The 20,785-nt window shown below is 41.2% G+C and overlaps 1 protein-coding gene across 1 annotated transcript in view; it reads left to right on the plus strand.

Moving 5' to 3' along the window:
* PTPRK (protein tyrosine phosphatase, receptor type K) overlaps positions 1-20,785 on the plus strand; it is a 570,492-nt gene that overhangs the window by 470,740 nt on the left and 78,967 nt on the right. The window contains exons 13-14 of the mRNA XM_025211350.1: positions 7,763-8,036; positions 10,475-10,511. Coding sequence (XP_025067135.1) covers positions 7,763-8,036; positions 10,475-10,511 — 311 coding nt within the window. The remainder of the gene's footprint in view (positions 1-7,762; positions 8,037-10,474; positions 10,512-20,785) is intronic.

Raw genomic sequence — 20,785 nt, forward strand, 5'->3', positions numbered from 1 at the left:
CTTAAACAAAAAAAAAAAACCCCCACACTTACCAGCTGCTGCAGTGGTTGTCAGAGCTTCTGGGGGCTCGTGGCAGAGCCCTCCATGCAGCATGGGGAAGTAGGGTGCAGCAAGGGTGTAGTGGGTGCAGCCCCCCCCCCCCCCCACCTGGCAGGAGCCAGTAAGTATGGGGCTTTTAAGAGCTGGGACTCTGGGGATGGAAAGGCGGGTGGGGGATGGGGCCTGTTTGATTCAGTTTTGGCTGATTTGGTGGTGGTCGAATCTCTGAATCAGATTCGGCCGAATCAATTTGAGACAATAACTCAAATCACAGAATTGAATCACTGTCACCTGAACCGGCCAAATCTGAAGTGAATACTAGTCACTTTGCACAGGCCTGCTTAGTGCCACTGCTGCAAGCCCTGCACCACCATGGCAAGATGCATCTTGCTCTTTGACAGCAGCTGGGGGCACAACTCCACACTGCCACCCCTGCTGCTGCTAGGTGGGCAGGTGGCACCTTGCCATGGCAGTGCAGGGCTCCTGGTGGCATGGGGCTTATGGCGGTGCCACTGAGCCTCCCTGGTCCGCTCTGACATGCCAGGTTCCACGTGCTGCACTGCGGAGGCCCTGTGGGGAGGGCAGCAGGGCAGTGAGCCCCAAACTTGCAGCCACCAGCCCGCATCTGCCCCCGCCCTGTGCACAGCTCTTGGTGGCACGTGCCCCCCGTGCTCCCACCAAGAGTGTGCGCAACAGGGGAGAGCCTGCCCAATGCCCCCCCACTGCCTCGTGGCTATGTTCCACTCCCCAGCCAGGCCCTGTAGCCACACATTCTGGGCCACCCTCCTCCTGCTCCCTCTAGCCTTTGCAGGCTGGAACACTGCCGGCCTGCAAATGCAAACCTGCTGTTTCCCACATTTTTATCCTTTAAAAGAGAAAATTGGGGTTTTTCTCCTAAACATTAGAAAACGCAGGTTCTATCACATTTTTCTGTGGTGAACAGAAAACCCAGATCCCTAGTTACTAGATAACTATGTATATATCAAACTAGATATATGTCTTGGACAGTTCTAGGAATGGCAGAGTCACCATGAGCTTTGGAGTGCTTGACATATCCAGAGTGCTGTACAAACATTAATTCTCAAATCTCCCCGGGGGGGTGGGAGGAGAAGCAAGTGCGTCATTTCATTTAATTAAGGAAACAGATTTGTCACAGGCAAAGAGAGAGTTAAAGGAAAAACTGGAATTCAATTCAGACCTCACTTAACTTTTCAATCTCTTGTCTCATTTTTCAAGATCACATTTGTTGCCTCTCATTTTATATATAAGACTAAGAATATCTTCACTAAAACACAACACAGTTTATATAGAAAGAAATATTCCAGAATACGGCTTTTCAGATGGGATGGTTTGGGTAGGGATGATCCTCCTGAGAGCAGTGGATTGGCCTTGATGACTTCTGGAGGTCCCTTTCAGCCCTACTTTTCTGTGGTTCTATGATAAACAGATTTCCAGACACTTACTATTCCTTCCCCCCTCAATGGATGCTATCAAATAGCATGCTAATTTATACACACTGCCCAGGAATACCTTCATTGTGGTGAAGCACAGAAAGCCTAATAGCACGTAGTGCATGACTTTTAGTTGCATCTGTATTGATTTATATATATATAAAGAGAAATAAAAAATAGCAATTGAAACATTTTATTGAACATGTACTAAATGGTAGCTAGGTAATTGCTTGCCAGTGTTATTAATTGATCTTAAAAAATGAACAACTTTGCCGTGCCCAATAAACAATAAATAGATTACTGTTCCTCACTCTCCTTTTCAGATGTAGTATCTATTAGCAAGGGATGCACTGTGAACCATGAGCTCTAATAACTGCTTCAAGCAAACTCCAGATGGGAAAGATTCATCCCATGAATGCATAAGGATTATTTTCCACAAAACTTAGTTTGAGGCAATTAGATATGATAAATATATTAAAAAAAACCTGGATATTTAAAATCACATAGTAAAATTATGAAAATATTCCACTCTTAGTTAGAGCACTTGATAAACTGTATGTAACCATAAGGGACCAACATGTTCTTATACGAGGTAATGTAGACTGCAGTAATTATGTAATACATTTTGTAACAGAAAATCTATTACCTGAAAATGTTGCAGCAGCTGTAGAGAAACTCCAAACAGAAATGAATTCATTTCTATAATTATTTCATAGCCTGGAAAGATGGATTGCTATGGAACCAAGTTAGTTAAGGCTACTTTCTGTCATTAAGCTAGTCAGCCATCTTCAAATTTCATGGTATATGCCTGCATATAGGAGGTACTTCTGGGCAGCATGTATAAATTATCATGCTGTGTGGCTGATAACACCCATAAAGGATGGGTGGAATAGTAAGTCTCTGGGAATTTGTCCAATATAGAATCATAGGAGAGGAAGGCTAGAACCTTCAGTCTGGCTGAAGTCACAGAAATCCAGACCTGTCAATTTTATCCTCACTCTAGCCTTCATAGTGTTTCTTCTTACAGAAGTAAAGCATAACCCCAATCCACAAAGATGATTTTCAGACCTTAAAAACCAAAACTTTTTGTATTCCAAATGAGGAATATGCCTCCAGAAAATGTGCAAGAGCATTGGCTCTCTGGCCTTCCCTGAAGTATGCATATTTCAATTAGTTACATATCAGCAGCATTTTAATAGGGAAGATAAATGTAGTACACTGAAATCTTGAATTGATTCACTGCATATCAGTGACCTTTATTTCTTGACTTATTTCTTAACTTGACTTAAAATGAAGTTTTGTTTCTCTTATGAGCATGTTTCACTGACATAGTTGGTGTTACCAGACAGACAGTAAAAAATGCTAACAAGGGCTTAACTCTGTTTGTGCTACAGCTCTGACCAGAAAACGGAACAACTCCAGCTCCCCAATCTCAAACATGAGGGTACTTGGATAGCTTACTCAGGAATCTCAGAACCTTTCTCTCTGGGCCGTGGATGGAAAAATCATAATACTGTCATATAATCCTCTTTAAATATAGCTCTTTTGTTTATACTGTAATTCCCAGGACATCGTATTATGGCTTTAAAAACATGCAGAACTACATTATGATGAAGTTTTACTTTACTTCTGCCTCTTCCTTTGATATAGCATTCAGGAAACAGCTGTTCCTTAATCCACATTATATCTACAGATGGCTGTCACCAACTCCCTTAGACACTACATGCCACAGTACTCACAATTATAATCATGATTTTAATCATGCTTTGTCTGTCAAGTGTTATTTCATACTCTCTAGTTTTCTTTCTGGCCTTCTGAAGTTTTAAACCAAATTTCAGGCTAGAAATACAAAGGAGAAGGAGACTGGATGACTCAGAACTACACATTCATTGAGAAATGTGTAGTTTTTCAACACCAGTCTAGGAGTGGATCAGCTCCAGCCAGAAACAGTTAAAAATAATTGTTCTTCAGTGGTCTTTATGTAGAATTTATTTGTGAATTATAGTTTTACCCTAGGTCTCCCTAATGAGTTAGTAAAACAACTTGTATGCCATTGACATCACTGTGCCTTCTGGTTCCTTGCTATATACATTACAGAGAATCTGGTCTTTTTTCTGTTTCTGTACTTGAAATGTTTGTCAGTGGTATGTATGTGTGGGTGAGGGGGTTCTTTCGTTAGAAATGTGCTATATGAACCTATACAGCCAGACAGTTTCCATTCTGCAGTGAATCCAACAGTATGGGCTATGAGTTACAGTGGGAGATAAGGCAGCACTTAAAAATTAGTCTAAACCAACTTATGCGGTAACTTGACCAAACTACCTAATCTTCTAATACTATTTGTTGTGCATTTCTGGTGTACCAATCAGTTGTGGAACAAGCACATTTTTTAAAAAGAGAGTATTAGAAATATGTCGTTCCCAAAAGTCCAGAGGTAGCTGACTAGATGCCATTTTCTTTGTTAACCTCCAGTTTGGCATGCAAGAAAGATTCTAGGGAGCCTGTTACAAAAGGCTGAATTTCCAAAGCTGCCTTTTACGTGATTTAGGAGAGTGTAAAATGCTGGCTTACAGTTTGAAAGAAACAGAAGTGTTAGAGAAATTTAAAGGTATAGAAATGTTTGCCTGATAATTATAGAACATAAAAATTACATACGATAAATAATGCTAATTGTTTCTGTACTTAAAAATCATTTGACAGGATGCAGGTGTCCCATCAAACTGAGCAGATAAAGTGATTTCTGATATTCTATAGTTTATGGTTTCAGGATCAATTGTTGAATTTGATACAGTATTCCATGAAAATTCTTCAAAGAGCTCAGGTTTTCCTCAGGTTATTTGCTGAAACTATTGCCACGTATTTTCATGCAAAATAATTTTAAAATGGTTGCAACAAATTGTAAGGCCGCTGTTACAGTTAACATGCCTGATTTGTTACCTTCTTTCTCATCTCCCTCCATCACATTTTTGTTTATTAAAAAGAAGAAAATCCCTTGCAAGGGGCATATTTACTTGGGGGGGGGAAGGGGGGGGAAGGAGGGGAATGGTTGATGTGAAACTGTTGAAGCCTCAACTTCTGAGCTGAATAACACACTGTTATATTCCAGGGGGTGGTTTTCTTGCAGTCACATGTGTGCACATTGCATTGTCCTGCTGGCTTTATTCTTGTACGCTGACTGGATATTAAAATTGACAACTTTCCTGCTCTCTCGGCATTTCAGAGCAGAATTCTTGTCATTTCCAATCCGTTGGTTGCTCACAAGAAAGAGCTGCAGTGACTGAGTGTGGAGAAAAACCACAATGCTCATGTTCCCAATACAGTAAACCATTTGGTTGTCCAGCTCAGGAGCTATGACTTCTGGGCAGGAACAAAAGGAAATGGGTGTCTGTAGTAATTTCTCCTGGGACATTTTAAAATACAAATGATTTTTTAACTTCATGGTATATATCTCGTCATGGGTGGATCCAGGAATTTGAAATGGGGTGGGGGTGGGGAATCGCAGCAGTATCTTAAGGGGGGTTGCAGTGTCCTCCCCTTCCCACCTGATTCCATGGCAGCATTTGCTGGGGTAAGACTTTCCCCCCACAGCTCTTGGCATCCCCTCCCTTCCAGTGCAGGTATCTCCCTTCCCTACCAGTGCAGGCATCTCCCTTCCCCTCCCATTTCCCTCTCCTTGTCTCCAGCAAGGGTTGGCTCTGGGTACAAGAAGTGGAGAGGTACCTGCTGTTGCTCCTGCTGCCCCTAGCTGATCTGGGGGCAGGGGACCCCCAGGCCTACTCCTGTCCTGTTCCAGCCCAGAGACTTTGGTAAGCAGCAACATAGGGTATGGGGCTTGGCTGGGGATAGTGGCAGTGGTGGTTGTCACCCCTTCTAGCGTCTGCTTCCAGATTTCAGGGATCATCTGGGGCACGCAGGAAACAAGCATGCTTCCTCCCTGCCCACTCCCCAGTATCCCCATGGTCTGGCAGGAATTGCCAACTGACACTGCCATTCCCAAGCCCTACCTGGCTCTCTGCACAGCTGCTTCCTGCAGCTGGAGCTGTCAGGCCAGTGAAGAAAACATGGTGGAAGATGAGAAAGCAGGGACCCAGCACCCCATGCAGCTGTTCCCTGCATCCCCCTGCTGGAGTGAGGCAGGAGCAATCCTGGGTCTTCCCCCTCTCCCGGGGCCGCTGCAGATAGCAGTGGCAGCACATGGGTCTGCCTTTCCTTACCTGCTCCCTATTTGGTTCCCTGATGTTGCACTCCAGCCTGGGGCTCCAGTTATGCCTTGGACGTGCAAAGGAACCAGGCATCCAAGACCATGGGGAAATAGAACCACTGGCATGTAACCTTCACTGTGGAAGCTGGGTTTGAATGCACCGTTGCACCTCCTGGGTCCTCCCCTGGATCTTGTCAGCTTTGGCAAGTATCCATGCACTGAGCTTCTTTCCTAGTGTGAGCAGTAATAGACTGAAGGTAGAATTATTTTATGCAGGCATTTTGTGGAGGAAGTCCCTTCATCAGATGATTTTTTAAGTTAATATCTAATGTTAAATGGACAGCTATCAGTTACAGGCTAGCATGGAAGATAATACATTACAACCCCAGTCCAGTCCATGTAGAGAACCCCAGGTTTCTGCAAGTGAAGAGACTTTCCCTGTTTTGTTTTGTTTTGTTTTTTCTCTTCATTTTTCAAAGTTAATTTTATCTTATCCAGCTCAGCTGCTTTGAAAGGGAAGGGGCTTTTCTTCCTTATCTCTTGGTTACCATGAGTGAGAACATTAGTTTCCTATATCATCCTAAAAGTATGAGCAACAAGTATCCTATTTTCTTCTCCTTTCCTTCTCTCCACAACCCAAGGCCATACTACAACTCTGCTACTGCTTCTGTTAGCTTTTCTAGGATAGCAATAAAGAGAATGAATAAAGTTATTTGTTTAACTCTTACCCATTATTCCTAAAAATGGACAGCTGGATTCCCGCCTCTCTATAGCAACATAGTGACACTTCCAGAACCATGGCTAGTTTCACTCCTACTGTTTAGATTTTTAGAAGGCTTTAATTCAGAAATAAAACAGTCAGTCTTGTCTGTTTAATGCAGTTGCTTATACCTGACCAGGGATATTTTCCCACTAGTACTGACAATTTGAGTGATTCATTCTTTAAGTCCTCAGAGATATTTTCATATAATACTATAGGCTTTTTGATAAACTTAAAATTAAAAAAAACCCAAAAAACATTCTTTCTGGTTTTCTTTTTTCCTTTTTTTAAGCAAATAATTCCCTTAATTCCTTTTTGTTCTGTGTTGTACGCTGGCAGAACAGCCGATGGTGGTAATGAGTTGGTAACATACTGTAGTTATGTAGTTTCCCTGCAGGGGAAAGAAGAATTATAATTACCTTCTCTAAATAAAGAAGGTAATTTAGATAAGTGACCAAGCTTTGGGACATTTCAAGAAAGGTATTGGTGGGTTTGGGTTGGAATAGGCTGAATGCCATCTGCTTCAGCAATTTGTAACATTTTATCATTGCCTACTGTAGAGAAATGATGCAGTCTATTTTGGCGGAGTGGACAGATTTCTGTCCATCTGTGCTTATATTACAGTATGTCACTTGTACTTTAGATCTGCATAGCTCTGAGCCAAGATAGATGCCACAGCAAGGTCAAGAGGTGCAGAAGCCTGTCAGCACATTCTGTCTCTAATGATATGACGACTGCAAATTGGTGCTTCAAGCACAGCCTAAAGGCAGTCCTTATGTCAGGCCTTGAAGCTGAGCTTTCTATAATATAATTTCAAAGGAAAACGCTAACTTCAAATGCTTCAGAAAATCAGACAAAGAGCTTAATCTATTACAATGTCTGTGGTTAATGTCAGATTCATTCTAGGTTTCTTAACAAAATTTCAAAGGATACCAATGTTGAGAGGTTTATGGGTTAGTTTGCTTGTGTGTTGTTCCTTTGGGTATTTAGAGGGGGGAAAATGGTGAAAGAAACTCTTCTGAAAGGGTCTTCAAAATAAAATATTTATAGGTATGATATAAAATTAGTGGCTCTTACTTTTCTATGGGTAATCTATGGCTCAGATCTTTAAAACAAGGTATTAGGCATTGGGTCAGGTTTTAAATTTCTGAATTGCATAAGCACTGACCTAACTTTGGCAAGCTTGTTTCTGTTCTGCATCCAGTGTATTAAAACAAAAGCACTACCACAGACTGGGTCTTATGGTTTTGGGCACCATAAAAAGAAACCATCGCAAGTGAACTTGAAGTTGTTTTTTCTGTCTTTTAAAAGTGCCTACCAGATTGTTGTTGAGGAGCTGCATCCACACCGAACAAAGCGAGAAACGGGCACAATGGAATGCTACCAAATCCCTGTCACGTACCAAAGTGCTTTAAGTGGAGGCTCCCCGTACTACTTTGCTGCTGAATTGCCCCCTGGTAACTTGCCTGAACCAGCCCCTTTCACTGTTGGTGACAACAGAACTTACCAGGGCTTTTGGAACCCACCCCTTGCTCCTCGGAAAGGCTACAATATCTATTTCCAAGCCATGAGCAGTGTTGAGAAGGTAAGCGCCAACCATGTTGACCTTCAGAAAATAACTGAGGGGGTGGGGGGAGGTATCTTTGGTGAAAGTAGGGATTATGAAAGTTAGATGTGGTTTGGTGATGCTGTTCTAAACTGTGCTGTCCTCTCTACTGCAACAGTATGGCACTCTGCCATTTATATTTCACATGACTCCTGTTTCATAGTAACAGTTACTAGATGAGAATTTAATACATCGCAGAATAATAACTTGAATGAAATAATTTCGGCTGTGTGATTCTGCCTTCTCAGTAAGTAACATCCGCTCTTCTTCTCCCAAGTCTCAAGACTTGCAGGGTAAATAGAATGAAATTGCTCAGCAGGCTAATAAAACGTTAGAAACTTTTCAGGGCTCTCACACACAACACTAAATAGAATGTTTTTAAAAAAAGGGCCTTTGGGTGTGAATAACCCCATGTCCATGCTCTGTTTGAGTTTTTCCACACAAATATGCTTTAAGATCCCTTGACTGCTGCATAGTAGAAAAGGTATGGCTGTGGCTTGCCCTTATTCCCTCCTTATTTAGTTGTTGATGACACAGTTATTGAGCACTGCTGCTGATCCTGTCACCACTCTATTCCATATTCACACAGAAAATTAAATACTGCAAAGGGGGGGCTCCAGTTTTGAAAAACAACATAACTCGTCAAACCCCATGCCGTTGTCAAGTGAAAGTGTGTGTGGCACAGACATAGTGTTCAGCACAGTAACTTGACATACTTAAAAATTCCATTTAAGAATTATACAGTATGGAGGGATGGGAAGGACATGATTAAGGAAAATTGCTATATAGGAAAATCGCAGCTAGATTGATAAAGGCAATATTCACAGAGGCCTTCCCTAAAGAAATAGGAGTCATTTGTACCCTTCCATTTGAATTTCTGCTGTGGCTAAAGAGATCACAGGTAATGGCTCTGTCACTTTCCCCTTTTAACAGTCTTACCTATAAGTATGAAAATTACTTGCCACGTTGGGGAAGATTCATTCATTTGTTGAATTGCATACAGGGTTGGAGGATATTTCTGAAGGGGAGATTTATGTAATGCAAACAAAGGGAATGAAAGTACTTGTCACATCCTCATACACTTTTCCTTCATTTTCTACATTTAACTCATCTAATTGCTTTGTTAGCCCCCATCAAAGTGGTTTTGTTGGTAGGTTCTCAGGCAGTTGCTGTCTCATACAGTTTATAATGAGTGGAAAATATAAACAATACAGCCATTATGAAAAAAAGCCACAAATCCGTGTTTTTATTTCTGTACTTTGACAGAAATGAACAAAAAGTGAGAGAGAAATTAATTGTGTTTTTCTTTGAATGTCCGTTTGAGAGAGGATGTTGCAAGTGTGAAGTGGTTTTCTCTGCCATGATTTTAAAGTTTTGCAACAGATTTTTTCTTTTTTTGGGGGGTGATTTTAATTTCCAATTTCTGGTGTGTCTCAGTTTTACCATAACCTGCATGGCCTTTAATCTACAAAACTTTCAAGCATTTACTCAAGTGTAAGTCTTCATAAGTTTACAATTAGGTGTTTTGCATAAGTGCTCTGTCAGACTGGGAGCCAACTCTCATTGTGGTCTCCACAGAGAATTTAAATGCATGTGCACAAAAATAGCTGTACTTAAAATGTTGTTAAGATTCTGTTGTTGAATTTCATAGTGCTTTTACCTGAGCTGAGAAATCTCTCTGCACTGAAACTTGTCAAAGCCTTGGGTTATGGCCTCACTTATTTTTACCTAATACATTATCAAAGAAGTTGGCTCAGGTGTTTTTAACTAAATAATTTTGTTCATATCTAGCAATTTGTGTTGCAAGTAGGGAATTAGATCAGGAAAAAAATAAAGAAAACTTTTATGAGAAAACGTATCCCAGGAAAGATGCACTGTTTTGCAAAGAAAATAAGCAGATCTGGTTAAATAGAGTAGTTATGATAATTTTCTACATACTTGTTAAAACAGATTTTGAAGACTAAAATATTCATATATATGTATATTTTAAAAAATATTTATTTTATAGAATCTTAGGGCACATAGAGAATTTGCACCATAAATTCCCAACTTCAGTTGTGATAAACTGCCTCCCTAACTTAAGCCAGTGGGCAAAACCAATTAATTGTTCTGGCTACTCAACAGTCTCACCCCTTTCATGAACTACTAAATAATATTTGTGTGCATATACATGCATTTCTGTGTTCAAGTTCTTTTCTGGGAAAATATACCTCAATATATAGAAGGCTTAAGAATTGGTAACATTTTACGTAGCTCACTGCTTTTGTAGATGCAAAATTCTTCCTCCTTCATCACTCGCCAGAAATAAGCAGAGAACCCTTCACAACATTGCTCAGCTACCCCATGTTCAAGAACTATTGTGAAGCAGAAGTTGAAACAAGACTGACTGCATTTTCTGTATTTTTTCCTCTCAACAGGAAACTAAAACTCAGTGTGTTCGAATAGCTACGAAAGGTAAGACTCCCCCCTCCCAAGAAAAAGGGCTTTATTGCTTGCATCAGAGCTCATTAAATGTGGCATTTCTGTGTCAGAGTGTTTGAATAAGAGCTCAGTTAAAGTGCCATCAAAATACTGCAACTCAATAGGTAGTCTTAACATATGATGGGGTGGTACACTCTATTCTTTGGTACTTGGCCAAGACAATATTGTTCCAAGAGTAAGAAGGATTTAGACTAAATGAGTAAAGCTCATTTTAGTTGTTTGTACTCTGCAGGATCTTGTGGTTGTGAACAGCTGGAGAACTGGAGGAAGACAGAGGCTCGAGAGTAAAAAGCATGCTTGTTTAACTCTGTCTGTCATTGTGACAAGTACCTTGAACATTGGGGATCTGGATATGGTTTTTTTTTTTTTAATTCAAATGAAGGCGTACTAGTAAATATATATAAATAAGAAGCTGCTAAGTTGTAAATGATAGACATGGCAAGAGGGTTGATTTGAAGGCTTGCATTTTTAATATCAAGTGGTACCCAGGCTGAGATTGGCTAGTTGCCAGAGTAAATTATCTTGACCTCACAAGCAGCTTAATCACACAGTGCTCATTCAAAATAAATGTTTCAACTTCAAATGAGGACTTACTTGTTTGGCATTTTAGTATCTCCTGCTCTGACAGTATTTATAGCCCCTCATTTCAGAGTTGGTTGATTGTGTCAACAGTAGAGAGAGTTTGATAAATTCCGTCAGTGTAAATGAGAAAAAATGTTATGGATGCTGAAACAGTATTCCACAGAGTATGACTTCTACTTCAATAGTGTCTGTCTGTAATCACAGTGATGTACGATATTAAACAACTGTGGGTCTGAACAAATGGGCAGGTACAGTTTACATTTGCATGGTGCCACTATTTTTGATAGCTTCCAATGACCAATACTGGATACAGTTAAGACTGTGATATGTATGGCTCTTATTTTGTGATTGCAACAAGTCCTTTTCTCCAGGACTTAGAAGGTAAAGAAACACTTCTCTAGACACTTTAGTATAGTATTTTCAGCAAAAGAAATAAGATAGTACAAGCAGGATAGCTCAAATGATGAGCTACATCTTATGTGAAAATTAAACCAGAGTTGGCTTTCTTTTGTTTACCCAACCAAATTAAGTGTTTGAATTAAAATAACTTAATTTGCACTAACAAATATTTATGTACCAGTGTGGATATATTGCCATGATTTAGGTATGGGAAAAATCAGAAATAACTGCATGCACAAATACAGATTAGGGAATGACTGGCTAAGCTGCAGTATTGCAAAGAAGGACCTGGGGGTTACAGTAGACCATAAGCTAAATATGAGCCAAAAGTGTGCTTTTATTGCAAAACAAGCAAAGAGCATCCTGGGTTATATTGACAGGAGTGTCACTTGCAAATCAAGAGAAGTGATTCGTCTACTCTATTCAGCACTGGTGAGGCCTCACCTGGAGTGCCATTTCGTGTTTTGGGCCCCACATTTCAAATAGGATATGTCTGGACAGAGAAGAGCAGAGCAGCAAAAATAGGTAGGGGCCTGGGAGGCAACATTTATGTGGAAAAACTGAAAGAACTAGTGTTATTTAGTCTGGAGTAGAGAAGATTTGATAACAGTCAAATCCCTCCTCAAATCATCCCTGTAATTGCCCTGTGGAGCAATTACAGAGAGGATGGAGATGGGCTGTTCTCCATAACCAAAGAGGACAGAATTAAGATCAGTGGTCTCAAGATGCAGCAAGAGAAATTTAGATTAGAAATTAGGAGGAACTTTCTGATTATAAGGATGGTCAACCATTGGAACAGGCTACCCGGAGAAATTGTGGATTTTCCATCCATGGAAGTTTTCAAGAGCAGGATAGAAAGGCACTTGTCTGTAAATATTTAGCTAGGGATGATTGTGCCTTGAGCAGGGGACTGGACTAGATGATCTTGTAAGGAGTCCTATTCAGTGCTACTTTCCTATGATCCTATTAATCTGGAGTATTTCAGAAAGGTATAAAAGGGGCTAAAACAGTCTCTTGCATGTTACTGAAACCATTCCAACAAACTCTAAAAGTAAATCACTTAGATTATAGGGAGGGAGGAAGAGATTAAAAGAAATATTACTTTTTATTTTACTGTCTCCTAGCACGTCACCTCACAGCAACACTTACAGAGTGCGTTTCCCATCAGTGGTTGCTTATGCGAACTTATTCCCCTGTTGATAAACATCCAGTGCCCACAGGGTGAAGCAGGAGCAGGGAAGTAGGGTAAAATAAGTAATCTGTTTTCTAGCACAGGAGTTGGCAATATAGTCTATGGACTGGATCTGACCCGCAGCGCCTGAAGGCTTTGCCCGTGCCTGTAGCTATTGGCGATACATAGGGGGTGCACACGGGTGTACATGCACCCCCTGAGAGAAGTGCCAGTGGCACTTCTGGGTTGCCGCTGCACTGGGAGACTGCGCCTCCCCCAGTATTAGGAGGTACCAGTCGCCCATGCCAGTAGCAAGGAGCTGTGCTGGGACCAGATAACTTCCAGCTGCATCATCGCCACTGTTGCTTCCTCCTCCCACCCACTAGCCTCTCCCTGGTGGCAGCATGGGCGCAGCTTCCAGCCAGTGGTGAGTTGTACCAGGAAAGCTGTTATCTACCCTGCTGCCACTTCTGTGCTACAACTGAGAGCCTGGAGAGAGAGAAGCAACAGCAGTATGGATGCTTAGCCACAGCTCACCTCCCCACTGGCTGGAAGCTGTGACTGCACCCCAACGGGGAAACAAGGGGCTGGGAGAAGCAGAGGTGGCTCCCAACAGCCTGGCCCTGATGCAGGCACAGGGGAAACTCCCTGTCTCTGCCAGATCACAGAAGCCAATGAACCCATGTGGAACTGGAGCGGAGTTGTTTCAGCCCATGACTTGGAAAGTTTGCTGGCCGAAGTTCTTGTATGCCAATGTGGGTCTTGGCTGTACCAGCATGGAAACCGAACGTAGTGAAATGGAGTTAATTTTTCACAACTTTATTTTGAAATGAAAAACTTAAGAGTTTCTCATGGTCCAGTATGTTATGATAAAATTTCATTTCAAATTCAAATAAATTCATACGTGCCTCAGTTGAAGTGCATTTATATGATAGTATTACAAAGCATGTCTAAATTAAATATTTGTCATGTTTCCTGGAGTAAAATTAGGAAGGTCCTTGAAAGAAGAAACACTTTCACATGTTAAAATATTATCAAATTAATTTACATTTTAAAGTTGTTAAAGCTGTCACTGGATAACGCGGGTACTTAGCAATTTATTTAGTTTACTATAGAAAATAAGTGACTGAGATGCCCAGATCATAATGCCTATTCAACTTTTCCACATAGAATACTTCATTTCACAGACATGAATCCACTTAAAGGAAAATAAGAAGTCATTTTGGATCTACCCAGTGGGTGCATCTACATAAGCCATTAACAGGCAACAATAAGCTGAAGAGCTTATTGCTTTGCAGTTTATTGCTCCCGGGAAGCTCTTGGGTGCATGGTTTACACATGAGCTTGGACCATAGCATATTGAATCGGCTTACAGCAGCCCCGGCTGGCAGGAGGCCCAGAGGGTCAGCCTGCCAGCCCAGGACTGTTTCAGCCAGGCTCAGTAGTTATGTATAAACATACTCTGGGGTGGAGAGGGCGCTTTAATTACAGCACCCTCAGTGTCATGTATATTCAGCGTCCTGCACTTCAAAATGGTGGCAGGGGTGCTTTAACTAAAGCTCGTTTAATGAGCTTTAGTTAAAGCGCCCCTGCTGCTATTTTGAAATGCGGGTTCGTTGAATACACGTGTCACGAAGGCTGCTGGAGTGCACTAATTAGCACGCTCCATCAGACTTGCAGTAGACTCGATTAATCAAGTCTGCTCTGATGCATGCTAATTAGCACACGTCAGATCCGAACTCCATCATGTGTATAGGTATTTTTCAAAAGGCTTTTTGAAACAGGGGGAGGGAGAAAGTAAAGGAGAGAGAAAGATTTGTATAATATCAGAAAAAGCCAGAGTCCTACTGTCTGTCTGGTTCCATTTATTCCCTCTGCAGCATCAGCTGACTGCCCAGCCTTCCCTGCTGTGTTCTATGGCAGTGCCAAATTTAACATTTTCCATGACCACTGTCCACTTTAATCTGGCAAAAGTAAGCACAGGTCTCTTAGGTAATCCAGGAGGGTGGAGAATTGCGGTGTTACAGGTGGTGGCAAAAGGTTGCCAACCCCTAATGGGTTAAATGTTTTTGATATGCAGCCAGGATGTCTGTTGTTTCCTAAACCAAAGGACTGGTTGCAACTAATCATTCTGTTTTGACTTCACAGGCTGCATGGTCTGTCAGTTTAGAGCTGTTATTTTACACTGTCTAGATAAAGAGTTGGTAAAAATACAAATTTTTTATGCTTGCTATGTCATAATTTTGCACTGAGGCAGTTCATATCCTTGAAAAATAGAATATTTGCTAACTTAACTCTTTTAGTGAAATTATTCTAGTGACTAATTACTTGCTTCAGCAGTTTTTTCCTAATGTGTTTCATGCTAACATTCTGTAGCCCAAAGACTTTGCTCATGGGCTTTCCAGAGACTACTCATTCCTAGCTGCATTGATTAACTAGTTCTCTTTATTGATACCAGACTAATGAGGGTCATTGAATTTAAATCACAGTGTCTTCATTTCCTTGTACTCAGAAAGTATTTTGGACACGATGTTCTCTTACATTTCCTAAATAACAAAATGCACTGGAACATGAACTCATGTAAAAGGTGATGCCAAATCACTGCTAAAGCACTAAACTTTTTCTGGTATGTCTTGAAACATGTTTTTAGCATAATTTAAGAAGCTGACTTTATACATCACATGTTAAAATAAATAGGATGAGCTACTTGAATTACATGGATACTTTTAGAGTTGAACCCCTCTTCCATGGTCCAACCATCTTTCTAATTACAACCTTCAGCATCCAATCACTCTATCATATGGCTTGCTTTATTTTTTTTTTAAATCTAGTTCTCTGTCCCATTAGGTTTTTAGGTCAGTAGTGTATACAATCTACAGTCTTGGTATTCCTCACCTATCTTCTTATTAAAAAAAGGCACTGGTGTCTCTTTCCGGTGCAACAAACATTTTTTGAGGTGTGGAGATTCAAAGAATAGCTTTTTTAATTATGGAAGTGGAAGAGAAAATGAACCTTTAACACTAAAGTTCTGCAAATAGTTTCCAAAAAATGAGTTCTCAAAATTAATTTAAAGGGCAGAGCTCAGCCATTAACACAGCATGTAAAATATTTAGATCAGTGCATAAATTATAATACATAAATGATCCTTGAGCCTGCTTAACCAAAGTATTGACATATGAGTCATTAGAAGATGACTGAATGAACATCAGCTGCAGAACGGGACAAAGACGCACAGAACTAACAAATATGTTGATTACTGATCAATCACACTTGGATTTCCATACATTTTGGAGTATGAATGGACACAAATTTGAAGTGAGGTTTCGCTAGCATACTGTGGGATGGCATCTCATATTATCATTTTTAATTTTATTGGCTCCAAAATAAATAAAACTAGATTAACTGAGCCAAAGAGAAGTAATGCTTCAAATTATTTAGCATGTAACTTGATTTTTAAGAGGACAGATGGGACAACTGAGCTGTTAATAAGCAGTGAATGAATGAGGCAATTCATTTTAGACTAATCGTTAGTTATTAGGGTGTCAAGTTTGATGTTAATACTAACACTGGCATTACGTGTATGTTTTAACTATTACAGCAATAGAAGAAAAATAAACAAAATTAATTGGGGGGAAGCCACTATAGCAAGAAATAAACTGAAGAGATGCTGGGGGTGCCAGCTCCATTCCCAACATGTTTAAACAGAATAAGTATAGTTCAACATTTTTTTTAAGTCTTAAAATATGAACTTTACCACCATCCTCTAAAAAGGAACTATTTTTCCCTGTAGTTTCAGTTTGTGTCACTAACATGGGCAACATCTTAGAACCCCTCCATCTGTACGCATGCTCAGTCCATGCAGATGGATGAAAGTTCCATTTGAAATGACACACATCTGGAAATAATTCAGAAATAACATAACATGACTGCCTTAATCTTTTTTTGGAAATGAAAAAGTCCAGAAGGAAGCATCCGAGCTCAAAATATGAACTTGATCCACTGTGATTATTGCACTGAATTTACTCTTACTACAATTGGGGCTTGATCTAAAGGCCATTGAAGTCAATGAAAATTCTTGCACGGATTTCCACATTCTTTGAATCAGGTCTTCAGAAGCTGTAAATCGGAATATACCAGTGTTGTACAGTCATATTTCTTCTCTTATGAGCATTTATAGAAGTTAAGCCTGCTCCAAGTAGTGGTGAATTTAAGGACCAAAAGATGCTCAGACATTTCATTGTTTCTGATTAATTCCTAATTTGTGATATTCAACCTAAAGTATATATTAATGAAGGTCATCTTCATTAATATGTGTATTACACATAGGCTTGACATACACATAAGCTTGACCAGGAGTTCGCCCGGGAATTGGCTGAGGCCGCATGCTCCAGGACCATGGTTGTCATGGGTGACTTCAGCTAACCAGACATCTCGTGGAAGGATCACTCAGCAAAATCCAAGCGGTCACAAAGCTTCCTATCATGCATGGATGACCTCTACCTGACCCAAGAAGTCTACAGGCCAACGAGAGGTAAAGCGCTGCTCTACCTGGTACTGCCAACTGGGGACAACCTAATCAGTGACCTAGTGATCGATGGGAAGCTGGGTGGCAGTGACCATGATCACCTTCACCATCTGCCATAAAGCTGGCAAGTCAGTCAGCAGCACTAAGTCCTTGACTTCAGGAAAGCTGACTTTGACAAGCTCAGGAGGCTTGTCAGTGAGTGCCTAAAGGACCCCAGAGGGAGGGGAGTTCAGGAAGAGTGGTTGCTCCTCAGAGGAGCAATCAGTGCACAAGCTAATTCCATTCCATCTCGGAGGAAAGGCAGCAAGAGGGCACAGCAGCCCCCCTGGCTCTCCAGGGATCTAGCACACCTCCTAAGGCTAAAAAGAAAGGCCTACAAAGAATGGAAAGCAGGATTCACCTCCAAGGAGAAATATTTTGCACTGGTCCAGTCCTGCAGGGAGCAAACCAGGAAAGCCAAGGTTGCAACTGAACTCCAACTAGCTTCGAGTATCAAGGACATTAAAAAGTCCTTTTTCAGATATGTGAGGAGCCAGAGGAAAAGCAAGGGCAACATTGGACCCCTGCTAAACCAGATGGGACAACTGACGCCCAGGAAAAAGCCAACCTATTAAATGGGTACTTTGCGTCTGTCTTTCTTCAGTCCCATGGGACACCCATGCCCCCTATGGAACAGGAAGGTCCAAGTGAGGGAGATCCCCTGCCCTCCATCAATACTGACCTTGTGAAGGAACACCTTGAGAGGCTGGATACCTTCAAGTCAGTTGGCCCTGACAATCTGCACCCCAGGGTACTCAAGGAGCTGGTGAGCATCATAACCCAACCCCTGGCACGGATCTTTGAGAACACCTGGAGCTCTGGTGTAGTGCCCGAAGACTGGAAGAAGGCCAATGTGGAGCCTTTCTTCAAGAAAGGGAGGAAAGTGGATCCAGCAAACTACAGGCCCATCAGCTTGACCTTTATCCCAGGGAAGGTCTTAGAAAAGCTTATTAAAGAGGCCATCCTTAATGGACTGGCTGATACCAACATCCTGAGGGATAGCCAGCACGGGTTTGTTGTGGGTAGGTCTTGCTTGACTAATCTCATTTCCTTCTATGACCAGGTGACCTATCAAGCCTTTTATCTGGTATCTCATGATCACTTCTTGGCGAAGCTGGCTAACTGTGGCCTTGGGTCCACCACAATCCGCTGGCTGGGACATTGGCTCCGTGGTCAGACCCAGAGGGTGGTAATGGACAGAAATCAATCACCATGGTGCCCTGTGACCAGTGGGGTCCCCCAAGGCTCTGTCCTTGGACCCATATTGTTCAACATCTTCATTAATGATGTGGACATTGGAGTCAAAAACCCGCAGCATCCTTATAGGCTCGGCAGTGCTATGTTGGCTAGCACTATGGAAGAAAGGGACTTGGGAGTCATCATTGACCACAAGATGAACATGAGCCTTCAATGTGATGCTGCAGCTAGTAAAGCGAGCAAAACGCTGGCTTGCATCCATAGATGCTTCTCAAGCAAATCCTGGGACGTCATTCTCCCCTTATACTCGGCCTTGGTTAGGCTGTAGCTGGAGTATTGTGTCCAGCTTTGGGCCCCACAATTCAAAAAGCATGTGGAGAAGCTTGAGAGAGTCCAGCGAAGAGCCACGTGCATGATCGGAGGTCAGAAAAACAGACCTTACGATGACAGGCTGAGAGCTATGGGGCTCTTTAGCCTGGAAAAAAGCAGGCTCAGGGGTGATCTGATGGCCACCTATAAGTTTATCAGGGGTGACCACCAGTATGTGGGGGAATGTTTGTTCACCAGAGCACCCCACGGGATGACAAGGTTGAATGGTTATAAACTACTACAAAACCATTTCAGGCTGGATATAAGGAAGAATTTCTTTACTGTCTGAGCCCCCAAGGTCTGGAATAGCCTGCCATCAGAGGTGGTTCAAGCACCTACATTGAACACCTTCAAGATAAATTTGGATGCTTATCTTGCTGGGATCCTGTGACCACATCTGACTTCCTGCCCCTCGGGCAGGGGGCTGGACTCGGTGATCTTCCAAGGTCCCTTCCAGCTCTAATGTCTATGAAATCTTGCTGTAATTATTATTTTTGCATCATTGTTTCTTTAATGATTTCTGGAGGTATCACTGTCTTAGATGTTTGAACTTTATGCACTGTTCTAAATTTAGAAAACAAGAGGGCATTTCCTAATCCACATCCTTGCTTTCATTTAAAAGGTTTGAGAACACTATGTTAAGCTTCCATGGTCTTCTGCATAGCAGCATCCTTCATCTCTTGGAGGGAAATTCTTTACCAAGTTGCTCGAGACATACAGAGAAGAAAATAGAATATATGTATGCCATCATCTTGGTTTTCCCCTGCATTCTTGGTGGATGTGGGTGGATGGATGTGTGTGTGTGGTTTCATGTTCAAAACCCATAAATAAGTCATCCTGATGTAAATGAGGATTGTGTGGATATTATGGAATCCACCAGCTTTCTAAATATTGATCCAAGTAAGGGATTTTCATTTAATCCATATAGGTAACTGGGTACATTTAAATCACCCGATTGTCTGAAGCTAATGTAATATGCATGAACAATGCTAGTATATTCAAATTGGTTTCAGAGGGAATATATGCCACACATTTTATTTTAGGAGACCTGGCAGGAGAGCTGCATTTGCTGCTTGTTCATTACGTGCTGGTCTCTGCAACTCAAGAATTCCTTCCAAAAATAACAACAGTAAACTCTAAATTACTTAATACCTTTGATGCTTGGGGCATTGCCTGAGGTAAGTAATGTGAAATCAAATTACTCTGATATACACATCACATAATCGCAAGCAATGAAGAGCAAGGCCTAGAAGTCATCTTGCATGCTTCTGAAGTGATGATAACAAATCTCTGCATAACATTTGCTCCTCTCTCTAATCTCCTTTTATAAACTTGTCCATCAGCTAAGTATGAGACTCTTAATGTTGTCAGAGCGCACTGATTGTATTGAATTCCAGGATGGTTGTATCACAAGCGATTTCAAGTCTTTGGTCCTTTCCCTGCGTGTTCTGAGAATGTGGAATTTATTTCTGTGTTTGAAATAGCACCCCAGTTTTGTAGTAATGCATAGAATAATTACAGAAACAGGACCTGCATAAACTGTGTGTGATAGTGGGGTCAATAGGATTTTGAGGGGATCTAGATAGGAAATGAAGGTTTGTTTTGATTATAGTTCCAAGTCTAGGCCAACAATGACAGTAAGAAAAAAAGCACACTTGGCTAGCTTCTGAATTGTGTGAAGTTATTTACATTTTTTATATCATTACAGATGATGTTGTGGTTCTCTACTGTGTATCAGACTTTGGGTACTGAATCTGTTCCATCTGTTGTTGCCAATAGGATACAGTCATAAGTTTAAGAAATTTAAGTTATTACATAAGTATAATAGCCCTTCTGATTTCTCAGTGTGATTGGTAATCCTCGATTTTCTTAAAGAAGATGTACTATTAAAATTACTCTTTTAGATCAGCATTGCCATCTAGTAGTCCTTGCTAGAAGTGATTTAAAAAAATGTCTATCGACCTT

The sequence above is a fragment of the Alligator sinensis genome, unplaced genomic scaffold, assembly GCF_000455745.1.
Source record: "Alligator sinensis unplaced genomic scaffold, ASM45574v1 scaffold96_1, whole genome shotgun sequence".
In the NCBI taxonomy this organism is placed as follows: domain Eukaryota; kingdom Metazoa; phylum Chordata; order Crocodylia; family Alligatoridae; genus Alligator; species Alligator sinensis.